Source organism: Benincasa hispida, unplaced genomic scaffold, assembly GCF_009727055.1.
Source record: "Benincasa hispida cultivar B227 unplaced genomic scaffold, ASM972705v1 Contig508, whole genome shotgun sequence".
In the NCBI taxonomy this organism is placed as follows: domain Eukaryota; kingdom Viridiplantae; phylum Streptophyta; class Magnoliopsida; order Cucurbitales; family Cucurbitaceae; genus Benincasa; species Benincasa hispida.
In genome coordinates this window covers 217,941-233,685 of record NW_024064889.1, presented here as the reverse complement: position 1 = coordinate 233,685, position 15,745 = coordinate 217,941, and the positions used below count along the sequence as shown (strand labels likewise).

General features: G+C 33.4%; 1 protein-coding gene across 1 annotated transcript; it reads left to right on the top strand.

Annotated features, from left to right (window-relative positions):
• The first annotated feature begins 169 nt into the window (after positions 1-169).
• LOC120069569 (homeobox-leucine zipper protein ATHB-40-like) lies at positions 170-4,253 on the top strand. Its single transcript, XM_039021359.1, has 3 exons — positions 170-459; positions 619-941; positions 3,887-4,253. Exons 1-3 carry the CDS (start codon positions 372-374, stop codon positions 4,118-4,120), a joined length of 645 nt encoding a protein of 214 aa, XP_038877287.1. The 5' UTR covers positions 170-371; the 3' UTR covers positions 4,121-4,253.
• Positions 4,254-15,745: the final 11,492 nt, after the last annotated feature.

Here is a 15,745-nt window from a genome sequence, read left to right as displayed (position 1 = left end):
TTTTTTTTTTTTTTTTTTAATTTAACCAAAAAAGGCTTATGATATAAAATGACCAAAATACCCTCTGCCTTTTTAACCAAAGACAACCCTCTTTTTCCCTGCCTTTATGAATTAATTTGTCTGATCCATTATTCATCATAGGTGACATTTAGGTAAATTTGAAGCTGAATATTTGGATTAGAAAAAGGTAGGAGGAAGAGATATCAGTTTCCTTTATAAATAAGGCAGCCTGTGAGCTCTGTTTTTCCCAAGCCAATCTGATCTTTCCCTTTTATAAAACAACTATTTCCACTCTGTTTTTCTTTTTCACACACCAAGAAATCCTCAGAGCTAGAAAGAGAAAAACAGAGAGAAACACAATAAACCAAACCATGAACCACCAAGAAACTGAAGAGCATCAAGCAGTACAAATCTCTCAGTTGTACACTGAATTATACATCCAAATGGTACCCCAACAAGGTTTGTACCACCTTCTTTTTTGTAAAGGTTCTTCCCTCTTTTTTAACCCCAATTCATTATTCAACTCTATTTTTTTGGTAAATTTGTCAAAATATAAAATTTACCCAATTTTTCTTTTGTAAATCAAAGTTCAGTTTTAACTCACTTGAAGTATTTTAGGTAATTTGAGTGAGTCTAAACCCAGACGACGTCGTAAGAAGAACAGAGGATCGGAAGCAGAGGCGGCGGCAGGGGGAAAAAAGAGGAAGCTCACGGCGGCGCAAGTTCTTCTTTTGGAATCGAATTTCGGGAGTGAACATAAATTGGAGTCGGAAAGAAAGGACCGTTTAGCGTCGGAGTTGGGGCTGGATCCCCGGCAGGTGGCTGTCTGGTTTCAGAACCGCCGTGCACGGTGGAAGAACAAGAAACTTGAGGAGGAGTATTCTAACTTGAAGAAGCTTCATGAATCCGTCGTCGTTGAAAAATGCCGTCTAGAAACCGAGGTTTGTTTCCCCCCTCTCTTTCTCTTCTTCGCTCCCAAACATAATCAAAACCATTTTCTTTATCGTTATTTTATTCAATTAGAAGAAAATGGAGAAAACTTCTAAATACTATGAATAATATTTAAGAAATGGTATCATTTAATAATGTATTAGTTAATTCGTTAGTTGCTAAAGTTATAGATAATTTAATTACTTAAGGTATATACTACTCTAAATCATCTAAAACATATCCATTTGAACTTTAAAAAAAAAGGGTTAAGTAGTTAAATGAGCTTAACTCATCGTAATTGACATACACTTTTTTCTTCAAAGTCTTCCTGTTGTTGTACTTACAAAAAAAAAAAAAAATTATATACGTGTATACTATTTAAGGTTCGACATGTATCTTTAATACTAATCACAAAAAAAACATCTTTGTTCTCTCCACTTTGCATTCCTCCCTCTAGTTTTTTGAAAACATGATGGTGATGAGTAGAAAATAGATTGAGTTACATAAATTTAAAAGCTGTCTTAATTTTTTTTTCTTCTTTTAAATGGTATTCTAATTATCCTAACTTGGTGTAGTATAATGCACTCAAAGTTGTACTTATAAAAATATGTCACGTTGTAAATTGTTTTAATGTAAATTTATTTTATTTTATCTTTACTATGTTTAAAAAAATAAAAAAAAATAAAAAAAAACTTTGGATTAGGTGCATTCACTATCCTTTAAAAAATGTCAAATAAATTCTAACATTTCAATTTTATATTTAATAAACTTTTAATACTTTCAAGACTTTAAAAATTAATTGATCTATTCATTTAAAATTGAATTGTATCTAAAATATGACCCTTAAATTTTTAGTTTTCTATATAGGTTTATATAAATGAGAAATTCTTATAAATAAAAAAATCCAAAAAATATTTATATTTTATAGTATATTTTTAGACTTTTTGCTATAAAATGTAAATATTTTTAAATATTTTTTTTATATTTAAAAAAGTCCCTTTATAAATTTTATGAACTCTCGAATAGAGTTAAACAAAAGTTATTAGAAACAAAATTGAACATACATGAATCTATTAGACACAAAATTGACGGTTTAAAAATTTATTAAACACTTTTTTTTTTTAAATAGTTGAAGAAATTGAAAGCTTCACAAACTTATTTTAAATTTTTTAAAATTCAAATAACTATTAAAGACAAATCCAAAGATTTAAAGAAATTAAACTTGTAAGTTAATCTTTAAAATATGTATTAGGAGGGTAACAAAGAGGAAGCATGAAAAAATAATTTTCTTACGACAACAAATACGAGGAAGGAATATTTAAACGTTTATAATAATTATTATCGAGTTATATTCATATTGATATTTAAAAATAAACACGTATAAAAAATTTAACCGTGAACGTAAAAAGTGGGGTAACTCGATTAAGAACGTGCATGGGCTCTTGGCTCGAAGAAACCCACGCCACTTTGTTTGGGAATCAGGTGGGAAAATATGTATTTTTTTTTTTTTAGTAAAGAGAAAATGTTTGACAGAACTTTTGATAAGCCAATTGCCTTACAACAGCCACCTCATTCCACAAATAAACTATTTTACAAATATTTAATTAGAAATTTTTCCCTAAAAAAAAGTAAGTAATAAAGTGTTTCGTACAACGTTGTCTGTGTTTCTATGGGCCATCGGCCCACTTTGGTGGGTCTCACTTCAACATTTCACCTATCAAGACAAAACAACCCACACCCTTCTTTCCATATATACACACATATTTATATATACGTTAATATATATATATATATAAATGTTTCTAACTTATACCGTTTTAACCGTCTCACACTTATTCTTAGTACATCATTTAGGTCTTGTTTGATAATTATTTCATTTTTTATTTTTAGTTTTTAAAAATTAAGTTATAGACACTACTTCCACTTCTAAATTTCTTTGTTTATTATCTACTTTTTACCAATAGTTTAAAAAACAAAGAAAAAAATTGAAAACTAAAAGAAGTAGATTTCAAAAACTTGTTTTTATTTTGGAATTTTGGCTAAGAATTCAATATTTGTACATAAGAAATATGCAAATCATGGTAAGAAATAGAGTGTAAATATACTTAATTTTCAAAAACCAAAAAATAAAAATAAAATGGTTACCAAACGGGGCCTTAAATTTTCAATTTCAAAGAAAAGAGTATGTATCTTAATCGTTGAGTTATGCTCACGTAGTGATCCTTATATCTTTGTTCTTAGAACAAGTTGAAAATATATTTGAACAGTCATTTTTATAATGGTTTCTCCTTTAAAATAATCTCCTTAAATAGGTGTGATCATAAATCCTTTTTATATATAAAATTGTCTAGCAAATATATATATTTGTTTTTTTAAAAAAATCTCTAATAACTTCTGATACTTTTGATTTTATGTCTAATAGAGCTCTAATATTTTTTAAAGAAAAAACCAATATATCTAGAAGAAAAAGATTGGAAAAGTCAAGAAATATTCAAACTTATAAAACATTGAAACATATGTCATTTAACATAATCCAGATCCCATTTTGTAACCATTTGGTTTTTAGTTTCTGTTTATGAAATTTAAGTTTATATCATCCACATTTTTTACAATGATTTGCATCTTCTTAAGTTAAATGGTTGAATTCTTAGCCAAATTTCAAAAACTAAAATAACTTTTTGAAAGTTACTTTTTTTAAGTTGTAAAAATATGACTTGATTTTTTAAACCATTGATGAAAAGTAGATAACAGAGGAAGAAATTTAGAGGTGGAAATAGTGTTCATAGACTTAATTTTCAAAAACAAAAATAAAAGATAAAATAGTTACGAAAGGAGATTTTAATATTTTCAAAATCTAGAAACATAATAAAAAAAATATTGTACTAAAAAGAAAAAAGAAAAAAAGAATTTAGAATTTGAATTTGAGTGAAAAGTAAAGTGAATTGTGATTATGCAGATACTAAAGCTAAAAGAACAACTTTCAGAAGCAGAGAAAGAGAAAGAGAGGGTAATAATGGGAGAACGGGCCGATGGGCCTTTAAGCAGCAGCAGCCCAAGCCCATCAATGTCAATGGATGCCGTGGACCCCACGTGCCTTGGAGAAATTCCACCATTATATGAAGATGTGTTTTATTACATGCCTGAAAACTATTGTATTTATGGCATGGAATGGCCTAATCCCTACATTTGATCATTCTTCCTTCTTTTATGTATTATAAAAATGTTTTTATTACTCTTCCTTTTTTTTTTTTTTTCTTTTTCTTTTTCTTGGTAGAAATCTTATCAACCTAGTGTAAATTCTAAATTAAATTTCCTTTTCACTTTTCACTTTTATTTCTCTAGTGGTTTAATTTAATTGTTGGTCTTTTTCGATTGTTGGTAAGTTGGAATAATATAATAACGTAACTTTATGTAAGTACCATCTGTTATATATTATTATGGTTATATATAAATAAATTACTTCAGTTGGAATCTAGGTAGTTAAAATTTTAAGATATATAATTTTGATCAAGAGGTAGAGATTTCAATCTCCTTGTGAAACTTTGAGCTCAATATATATATGTGTATGTATGTAATATATTAAATCAATAAGCGAGTCATCTCTTAGGAAAAAAAAAATAGTAAATGTGGAAATTTAGAAATGTTAAATTTTTTTTTTCAAAGGAAAAAAAAGTGAAAAACAAACAAGATTTGAGTACACTAATTCAAGAAAAAAAATGATGGAATAAATAATATGAAAATAATTTATGAACTATCACTACAGGAATTAGGCCTTTTGCCGATGCTAAATTCTTCGACATAGTTCCAAAAATGCATTGGCTAATCCTATGCCAACACTAGGTCGCCGTCAGTGTACGTCCTTCGGAAGAGCCTATGTTAGCGCATAAAAAAGAAGCATTGGTGTATGTTGGAACTACTGACGATAGTCGTCAAGTTCGACCTATGTCGATGCTAGCAACATGGCATTGACAAAAGGTATATTCATTGATGCAACAATGTGGCATCGACAGTTCCTTAATTTGACGCTTTGAAAACCCGTTGGCGAATCCTTGCATTGTCGACGATGTATAATTGGCGTCGGTAGTTCTCCTATGTCGGCGGTTAAAGTTAGCTGTCGACATATCCTTGAAATGCTGACACCTCATAATCTATTGGGGCATTGACATAGGCCTATTTTTTTATGAAAAAAAACTATTTTATAATTATACTATATTCTTCACTTAGATCCTTTATTCATTACTTTGGTTTGTACCTAAAAGCAAATTAGTTATACCAAATACTAACGAAAATTCAATCAATATTATCATAAAATTTTTACAAGTGTTTTATATAACACCTTTTGCAAACACAAACAAAAAAGATCGACATATAAAGTTACATAACAAAAATACTAAGTTGATGCAAAACAAACACATTATATAACACTTCTAGTTTGCTTGCTATGAAGTGATCTCATTGAAAGTTGGTCCTGAAAAACAAATAATGAATGCAAATATTAAATTTAGATATAAGTTATAACAAACACATATCAAATACATATTTAATAAACTAATATGGCACAAAAACAACTTTACGTATATATATAATCATAAACTCTTCCCTACAATCTAAACAATAACAAATTGTAAAATAAAATAAAAAAAAAATTGAGATTTATAATAATAGGCATATAAACACATAAAACATCTCACCCCAACTTTAACACAAATAACAATTCAATCCACATAGAAATAACAAATTCAGACATTCAAAGTCATTCTCACTTTAATATTTAAAGTCATCTCAACCAACATTTATCGGCCCAAATTCAAGAGAAACGTCTTAACCCACATTTAAGATAAAAATACAACATAGATCTAAACTTACAAAATAAACTATCAATAAACATCTCTCCCCATCTTTAAGACAAGTAACACATCCTAATCCTATTTATCACCCCACATTTAAGAAAGAATAACAACATATAGATCTAAACTTATAAAATAAACCATAAACTTATAAACAATCAAATATCTCACATCATATTTAATAGAAAAATATCTCAATTGCTACCATAACTATAGGATAGCAACAAATCTCAAACAACGGTATATGTAAGTACTCCATAAAATATTAATGTATTACAATTGTTACTATAACTACAGGATAACGACAAATCTCAAATAATCTTATACATAAAATAAAATAAAATAGTTCATACCTATTTTGAAGTTCCTCCTAGTGAAGTTATAAAATGTTTCATTAAATCTTTTACCGTCTACCTCGGACCTTCATTGTTATAAGATCTACCCTAATCGCATCCAATCTTTATTCATTTTTAATAATATTCTTTCCAACTAAACTCTTGATTACTACCATCTTAAACCTGTAGGAGTTACACAAAAAACCACAAACTAAAATATAAAATTAAGGCCAGTGTTAGAAATAACTATCGAGGGTTTTCAAGTTCTTAACCATCTAAATTTACATTCTTTTTCCTTTTCATTCTTGTTACCATTTTTTTTTGTTAACTTTAATTTTGATTCCTAAAGTCTTAAATGGATTGTTTTTGGTGAGAATTAGAGCGAAGAAATGATAATTACTCTTCCTAATTACACAAATTAGGAACAATTCATTCATATTATATCTCCAACATCATTAAAAAGAAGGGTAATTGCAATTGGTAGCATTTTTAAGGAATAATAACCAACATCATTTTAAAAAAATTGCAAACGATAGACTTCTATCGGATAGACTCCTACCAATAATATGGTCTATCACTGATAGACTATTTAAATTTAGTCATATTTGTAATTTTTTTTACATTATGTTATTTCTACAAATATTTTGGGTCTAATGTCTATATTTGCATTTGTCCCTAAAAAAAATAGTGTATTTTAGGAAGTACACACTAATTCACTAAGATTAGTTACTCCCTTTCTACCATGCCAAATATAAATCTAATACTACCAAAAATTAACTCCAACATAGACAACAATAATATTAATCAACAAAAACATTTATCTATAAAAAGGAAAAATAACCATGGCAATTTATGTTTAAGAACAAGCAAATAATAAAAAGTGCAACTCAAATCAACCATAAAATCGTAATCACAGACAACCAAAAACTATTCATCCCAAAATCTTTATGAACCATAATCATAAATATATAACAGTCGAAGTCAAAACTCAAACCAACAACAATAAAACTTGAACAACATCCCCAAATCTTTAACAGACAAAATAATAATAATTATTATAATAATAATAATAATTATAATAATAATAAATAAATAAATAAATAAATAAATAAATAAAGAACAAAACACAACCAACAAGATATCCATGAATCTCACCAACTACACTAAACATGTAAATCACACCTACAAATATAAATCTCAACAAGTATTTCCAAATAATTTCAACAACCAAAAATTCAAATCACACAAACAATACATTTATCAATAACAAAAAAGATAAAAATCACACCAAAATTTAAACAAAAAATGTAAACCTAAACAATCATACAAAAAAAATTCAAAATTTTCAAATAAAAACTAAAAACCCAAAGATATTTCATGAAAGGCTTACCAAGAAAGATGGTTGAAAGAGGTTAAGGGAGAAGATGACCGACGAATTCCAGAGGGGTGGTGGAAGGGGAGTTAGAGTGGCTGGCTGGCAAGGGTTTAAACATAAAAGGACTGGGTAGTGGGGTTAAAAGGGGCTGGCGGCAGAGAGTAGGTGGGCGGCAAGGCTCAAAGCAGAGAAGGGAAAGGGATGTTGCGGTTTATGCCCTAAAATCTCGTGTCCTGTAGTTTGTAAACAATTTTGTAAGAACGCCTGTGATGTATAAAATATATGACATTTACTTCACTTCTTGACTTTGCAGATTTAGATGTTTTTTATTTTTCCACAAACCAATAAATTTAATATCCTTGGTTGTTTTTATTTAACTTAAGCATGTATGTAGTGACATACAAGTAGATCATGTCTTTAGTGGCAACCAAAATGGTCTGTAGTATATGGATATAGGAGAGAAACCTTATCCTGGTAATACTACGGACGCGACTCGCTTTGTAGAATAGTTACAAGTGTTGTGACTTGTCACAGATGGTCTGATCCTGATCATTCGTATAGGGGACATGCAAGCGGGGGCATCCTATACAAAGAGTTTGTATAAGACCTGATCTCGAAGTATTAACGTCTCGTCATATAACTCTATTCATGACAGAGACTTCACTTCACTAGGATGACCATTGGTAACATGACCTCAATCTTGAGTGAGTTGGCCATCCTTTGATTTGCATGGGTGTGAGTGCCAGAGCGCCGACTCAAACCTACCACTTTGGGGATTTGTCTGATTTGGGAGCTGGGAACTCAGCTTCACAAGATGGAGTTCATTCTTTCCCCGAAGCAGGGGTAAGTAGATAGATTGCTCTCTTAAGGGCTGATCCCGGGGCTTGAACGATGTGGCACCACACACCTTCTCATGGCCCAAAAGGTGTTCACACATAGTAGGATTATGTTGTACTGTTCATTAGAGAGATCAATTGTACTTAAGTAGTAAGATGTAACTATAGGGACAAAATGGTAAATTGCCAACTGTACTTACGAGCATCTGTGAAGGGTCATCGTACTGATGATTGGTTATATCCAATGGACATAGAAATGTATCTATGGTAAGACGAGTTCAACTTGTTAGGATTGGTGTCCTAATTCTCTCGGAGTTTCATTGTTTTGTAAAAATACACATTGTTTAATGAATAAAATAAGTGTTATTTAATTCTGGCATTTACTCACATCCAATAAACAAAACTCCTAGGTTATCTTATATGAACTTAAGCATGTATATGTGATATACAAGTGGATCATGCCTTAAGTGATAATCTAAATAGGTCTGTAGTATAAGGATTAAGGTGGGATACCTAATCCTGGTGACACTACGGATACAACCCACTTTGTAGAGGTTTGCAAATGTTGTAAACTACTACTATGGTAGATCCTGACCATTCATGTGGAGACGTGCGAGCGAGGGTGTCCTATACAAAGAGTTTGTATAAGACCTGGACCACGAGATGACAAGACTTTGTATATAACACCGTTTATACTAGAGACTTGCATCTCACCTAAATGACCATGGGTGACACGACCTCAATCCTAAGTGTTTTGGAAAATTCTGTCTTTGAGAGCGGTTCTTTGATTAGTATGGGTGAGAGTGGCCAGATTGCCAACTCAATATGCCTACCTTTTTGGGGACTTGTCTGATCTGGAAGCTTGGAACTCAGTCCACAAGATGAAATTCACTCCTTTCCCGAAGCAGGGATAAGTAGAGAGATTGTTCCCTAAAGGCTGATTCCGGGGCTTGAACATAGTGGCTACAACTTCTCTTTGGAAGAGAAGACTCAGTCATAGTAGGACTATAACTTATGTTTATTAAAGGGATCAGTGGTATTTAAGGAGTTAGATGTAACTACAGGGGCATAACGGTTATTGGCCCAGCTGTACTTACAAGCGATCTGTAAAGGGTTGTCGCACTGTTGATTGGTTAAGATGGACACATAATATATCTGTGGTAAGAAGAGTTCAGCTATCGGTCTTTATTGGAGTGCCTGACAGTTAATAGATGGTGGATCCCGTGACTAAAAAGTTTAGTTAGTTATTCACGTACTGTTGGAGCTTCGAGCTACAAGTCCATAAGTTCCTCTTGGTAGCTTAATGGATTCAGTTGAGGATCAGTTCTTGGTGTTGATTTGAAATGTTCAAATTGACAATAAGTATTTTGATTATATATGATATAATCAGTATGATGTATGAGATACATCTAGTGGAGGATTGATATAAATGAGATTTACATTAAGTACCATGGAATGGAAAAAGAACTATGGTTTATATGTTTCATGAGATGAAATATTAAAACTATAGGTTATAAATATAATATGATACTCCTGTCCATAGCCACATTTTATGATTATGAGATATGGCAAATGCACGTCAAGACTGCTTTTCTTAATGATAATCTTGAGGAGACCATCTACATGTCTCAACCAGAGGGGTTCGTAGTTCCAGATCAAGAGCAAAGAGTTTACAAGCTAATAGGTCCATTTATTGGCTAAAACAAGCATCTAGATCATGGAACATTAGATTTGACACTGTGGTCAAGTCGTTTGGCTTTGATCAGAATGTTGATGAGCCTTGTGTCTACAAGAAGATCATCAACAGCTCAGTAGCTTTCCTGGTACTGTATGTGGATGATATCCTACTCATTGGGAATGATGTAGGGTTTCTGACTGACATTAAAAAGTGGCTAGCTGCCAAATTTCAAATGAAAGATTTGGGTGAGGTAGAGTATATTCTAGGGATCCAGATCATTCGGGATCATAAGAATAAGAGGTTAGCCTTATCTCAAGCATCGTACATCGATCAATGTTGATTAGGTATAGGATGCAGGATTCCAGGAGGGGTTTATTACTCTTCAGGCATGAATCGTTTTGTCTAAGGATCAGTGTCCTAAGACACCTCAAGAGGTTGAAGAAATGAGACGAATTCCCTATGCTTCAATTGTTAGAAGCTTAATGTATACAATGTTGTGTACCATATTCGACATTTGCTATGCAGTAGGGATTATCAGTCGGTATCAGTCCAATCTAGGATTTGATCATTGGACCACAATTAAGATGATCCTCAAGTATCTTCGAAGAACAAGGGATTACATGCTCATGCATGGAGATAAGGATTTAATCCTTATAGGATACACAGACTCTGACTTTCAGACCGATTGAGATTTTCGTAAATCGACATCGGGGTTAGTGTTCATCTTAATTGAGGGGCTATAGTGTGGCGAAGCATCAAGCAAGGATGCATCACGGACTCCACTATGGAAGTCGAATACGTAGTCACTTGTGAAGCATCTAAGAAGGTTGTTTGGCTGAGGAAAATCCTTACAGATTTAGAAGTTGTTCCAAATATGGATTTGTCGATCACTCTCTATTGTGATAACTTGAGGCTGTGGAAAATTCGAAGAAGCCTTGGAGTCATCGTCGGGGCAAGCATATAGAGCGAAAATACCATTTGATCAGGGAGATTGTGCATCACGGTGATGTGATAGTCACGAAGATCGCGTTGGAGCACAACGTTGTTGATCCCTTTACAAAGGCTTTCATGGCTAAAGTGTTCAAGGGTCACCTGGAGAGTCTGGGTTTTCGGGACATGTGGCATCTTATCTAGGACAAGTGGGAGATAATACTGGAGTATGCCCTAGTTTATTGTATATTGTACATGTATTTATCTTGTATTGTATATTAGTCTCCCGAGACATTCGGACAAGTGGGAGATTGTTGGGATTGGTGTCCTAATTCTCCCGGAGTCTCGTAGTTTGTAATTTATACACATTGTTATGAATAAAATAAGGGTTATTTTTTCTGGCATTTACTTATATTCAATAAATAAAGCTCCATAGTTATTGTATATAAACTTAAGCATGTATATGAGATATACAAGTGAATCATGCTTTAAGTGATAACCTAAATAGGTTTGTAATATAAGGATTAAAGAGGGATTCCTGAACCTGGTGACGCTACGGATATGGCCAGCTTTGTAGAGGTTTGTAAGTGTTGTGAACTATTACAGATGGTAGATCCTGACCATTCATGTGAAGACATGCAAGTAGTGGTGCCCAATACAAAGAGTTTGTATAAGACCGGACCACGAGATGATTCGTCTCTGTATATAACGCCGTTGATACAGGAGACTTACATCTCACCTAAACGACCATAGGTGACATGACCTCAATCCTGAGTGTTGTGGAAAATCTTGCCTTTGAGGGTGATCCTTTGATTAGTATGGGTGAGAATGGCCAAATTGCCAACTCAACATGCCTACCTTTTTAGGGACTTGTTTGGCTTGGGAGTTGGGAACTCAGTTACATAAGATGAAATTCACTCCTTCCTTGAAGTAGGGGTAAGTAGATAGATTTCTCCCTTAAGAGCTGATTCTGGGGCTTGAACATAGTGGCCACAGCTTCTCCTTGGAAGAGAAGACTCAGTCATAGTAAGACTATGCCTTATCTTCATTAAAGGGATTGGTGGTACTTAAGGAGTTAGATGTAACTATAGGGGCATAACGGTTATTGACCCAACTGTACTTACGAGCGATCTGTGAAGGGTTATCATACTATTGATTGGTTAAGATGGACACATAATATATCTGTAGTAAAGAGAGTTTAGCTGTCAATCTTAGTAGAGTGCCTGGCAGTTAACGGATGGTGGATCTCGTGACTAAAGAGTTTAGTCAGTTATTCACGTACCATTGTAGCTTCGAGTTATAGGTCCATAAGGTCCCCTTGTAGCTCAATGGATTAAAGTTGATAATTAGTTCTTGGTGTTGATTTGAAAATTTCAAATTGACAATAGTTAATTCGATTATATATGATATGATCCATGTGATGTATGAGATACGTCAAGTGGAAGATTAATGTAGATGAGCTTACATTAAGTACCATGAAATAGAAAAAGAACTATGGTTTATATGTTACATGAGATGAAATATTAAAACTATAGGTTATAAGTATACAATGGTAAGTTGGTTATTATATATATTTATGATAATATTAATTATTAGATAATTATCTCTTTTTCTCTAATAACTAATTGAGTGGGAGGTTATTGGTGGTTTCATGGTAACCGTGAGATAAAAGGAAAAATGTTTCCTAAATTTAGTAGTTGGATTGAGAGTTTCAATTCTCTGAAATTACTCATGGTGGCTGTCTAGTAAATACGATTTACTAAACAACAACTTAAGAGAGACTAGACGATCCTGGAGTGTTTCTATACGATAGTCACTCAGCTGGTCGATAAGCTAAACGATCGTGCAGCTTTTGCTAAACGATCGCATAACTAATACTAAACGATTGGACATCGTCTATACGATAGACTTTGTCATTTCCCACTTACTCAACCGTTTACATGATTGTTCTTCCTCCAGTCTTGTCCTCTAACCAAGTCTACACAGAGCTCACACTTTTGGATTCTCACACCGAGAATACCAAGGTAGCCATTGTGGTGGTGTCGTACTAAACTCGACATAGTCGAGGTTTTTGGAGGTCATTTGTGGTGTTCGTGATCTTGGAGATCACTGTGATCGTACAGTGTTACAGTCATTGTGTATGAGCATTCGTGTGTTGCTGTCTTGCTGGTTGAACAAGTGTTTTTTATCATGGGTGTTGAAGATGAGTCTTCAAAGATATGTGTAATTCTTCCTTTGATTGTATAGTAAAGCATGTTGTAATTTTATTTTATGCATAGCCTGTATATTTCCATTTGTTGATTGTAATTGTGTATGTTTAAATACGATTGAAATTTGGAACGATCATTCCGCTGCTCATAGAAATCCTCATGTCCAATTTCCTTCAGAAACATCATTACAAAATAGATGCCACATAGGATGTATTAAATTATTTTTCTAAATTTGATTGGTTATTCAAATGGGTAATGCTTGAATACTAATATAAATAAATTGTATGTTTCAACAAATTTCATAATGGCTTCCGCAATGCTAAATTTACTCGTTGCTGACAAACTTACTAGCGAAAATTACACAACATGGAAAAACACAATCAATACGATATTGATCATTGATGACCCAAAATTTTTCCTAATAAAGGATTGTCCTCTTATTCTTGCTCAAAATGCTCCTTGAAACGTTCAGAGGGCATATGAGTGTTAGATACTGGCAAATGAGAAGGCCCGGGCGTATATCTTGGCAAGCCTTTCTAAAGTCCTTACCAAGAAGCATGAGCCAATGATCACTGCCCGTGAGATCATGGAGTCCCTATGAGGGATGTTTGGATAATCATCTGCACAACTCAGGCATGATGCTCTAAAAGAACATCTTCAATGCTCGTATGTAAGAGAGAGCATCTATTAGAGAACACGTTCTCAACATGATGGTCTACTTCAACGTGGTGGAGATGAATGGGTCTGTCATCGATGAAGCCAGTCAGGTTAGCTTTATCTTGGAATCTTTACCTAAAAGTTTTCTACAGTTCTGTAGCAATGCTGTTATGAACATGATTGACTACAACTTGACCACATTGCTCAACGACCTACAGACTTTCCAGTCCCTGATGGAATCCAAGGAATAAAAGTGGAATAAGAAGAAAGGTAGAAAGGGGAAAGCTAACCCACCAGCTGCTACCAGAAGAGCAAGAAGGCCAAGGCTGCAAAGGGAATATGAATCAACGAGAGGGATTAACAAGGTTTGTAAGCTAAAACGATCCATTTATGGATTGAAGCAGGCATCCAAATCTTGGAAAATGTTTGATATGTAGTCAAATCTTATAGCTTTGAATAAAATATTAATGAATCTTGTGTTTATAAGAAAATCATCAAGAGTAATGTTGCTTTTCTAGTGTTGTACGTAGTGAAGGATACCGAGAGTTCCATGAGCGTGTACAGATCGCTCTGATTTCACAGTGACCGAAATACAAATGATATATATTCAACACATACAATTATGCACATTAATCTAATTATCAGCATGCTAAAAAAAATGAATAACAGGGAAAGGTTCCATACCAGTTGAAGACCCTCTTCGAACTTCAGAACCCAATGCAATAGAAACCCTCCAATAGATCTACCAACACCCGGCAGGAACGCCGATTGCAACAGCACGATCAATACGAACACGAACACTGCAGTGAGGATGACACCACCACTAATGAACCCCGGGTATTCTCGAAGTGAAAACCCAAAGAGTGTGCTTTGGTGAGTTTGGTAGAGGACGGAGGACAACAATTCTTGTAGATGATAAGCAAGTGGGAGATAATACAATGCTATCATATAGCGGAAGTGCTTATCGTATAGAAGAGCTACATGATCGTGTAGGAAAAGTTTAACGATCGTTTAGGAAAAACATATACGATCGTTTAGAGAAATCGTGAGGTAGACGATCGTTTAGACGGTAGAGCTACTATCGTATAAGCTCTCGAGCGATCGTTTTCACGAATTCTTTTTGGGCGGTTGAAAATAATGAATGCACGATCCGAAAAATGAAAACTCTTTTCATTTTTAACCCGCCGGTTACCATAACCAATGCTGCCCACTACCCACGTTCGAACGTGGAAGAATTGGTTAATTATCATATAATTAATTAATATAATCATATTATATTATAATCCTATAGTTTGATATCACATATCTACTATAGTTTTCTCCTCTACTTGTATAAAATCATATTTATATCTAATTTCCTAAAAAAATAATGTATCTCATACATTTAGCCAATTATATCATATAAATTAACCAGTCCCAATTATATCATATATTAATTGAACTTCTCATGTCAATTTGAACATTTCAAATTTATCCAAACACCTGGTTCTCGACTTTATCCAAGCTACCGAGGGGACCTAAGGACCTGTGGCTCGAAGCTCCAATGGTACGTGAATAGCTGACTAAACTCTTTAGCCTCGAGATCTACCATCCGTTAACTGTCAGTGATTCCACTAAAGACCAACAGCTGAACTCTTCTTACAACAATATATTTCTGTGTCCATCAGATATAACCAATCATGAGTACGATGACCCTTCACAGATGCTCATAAGTACAGTTGGGCCAATTTACCATTTTCCCCCTGTAGTTAAATCTCACTCCTTAAGTACCACTGATTCCTCTAATGAAAATACAACATAGTCTAACTATGTGTGAACACCTCTCGGGTCAAGAGAAGATGTGAGGCGCCACATCGTTCAAGCCCCGAATCAGCCCTAAAGGGAGTCATCTATCTAACTTACCCTCGGCCCGAGGAAAGAGTAAATTTCATTTTGTGTCAGCTCCCA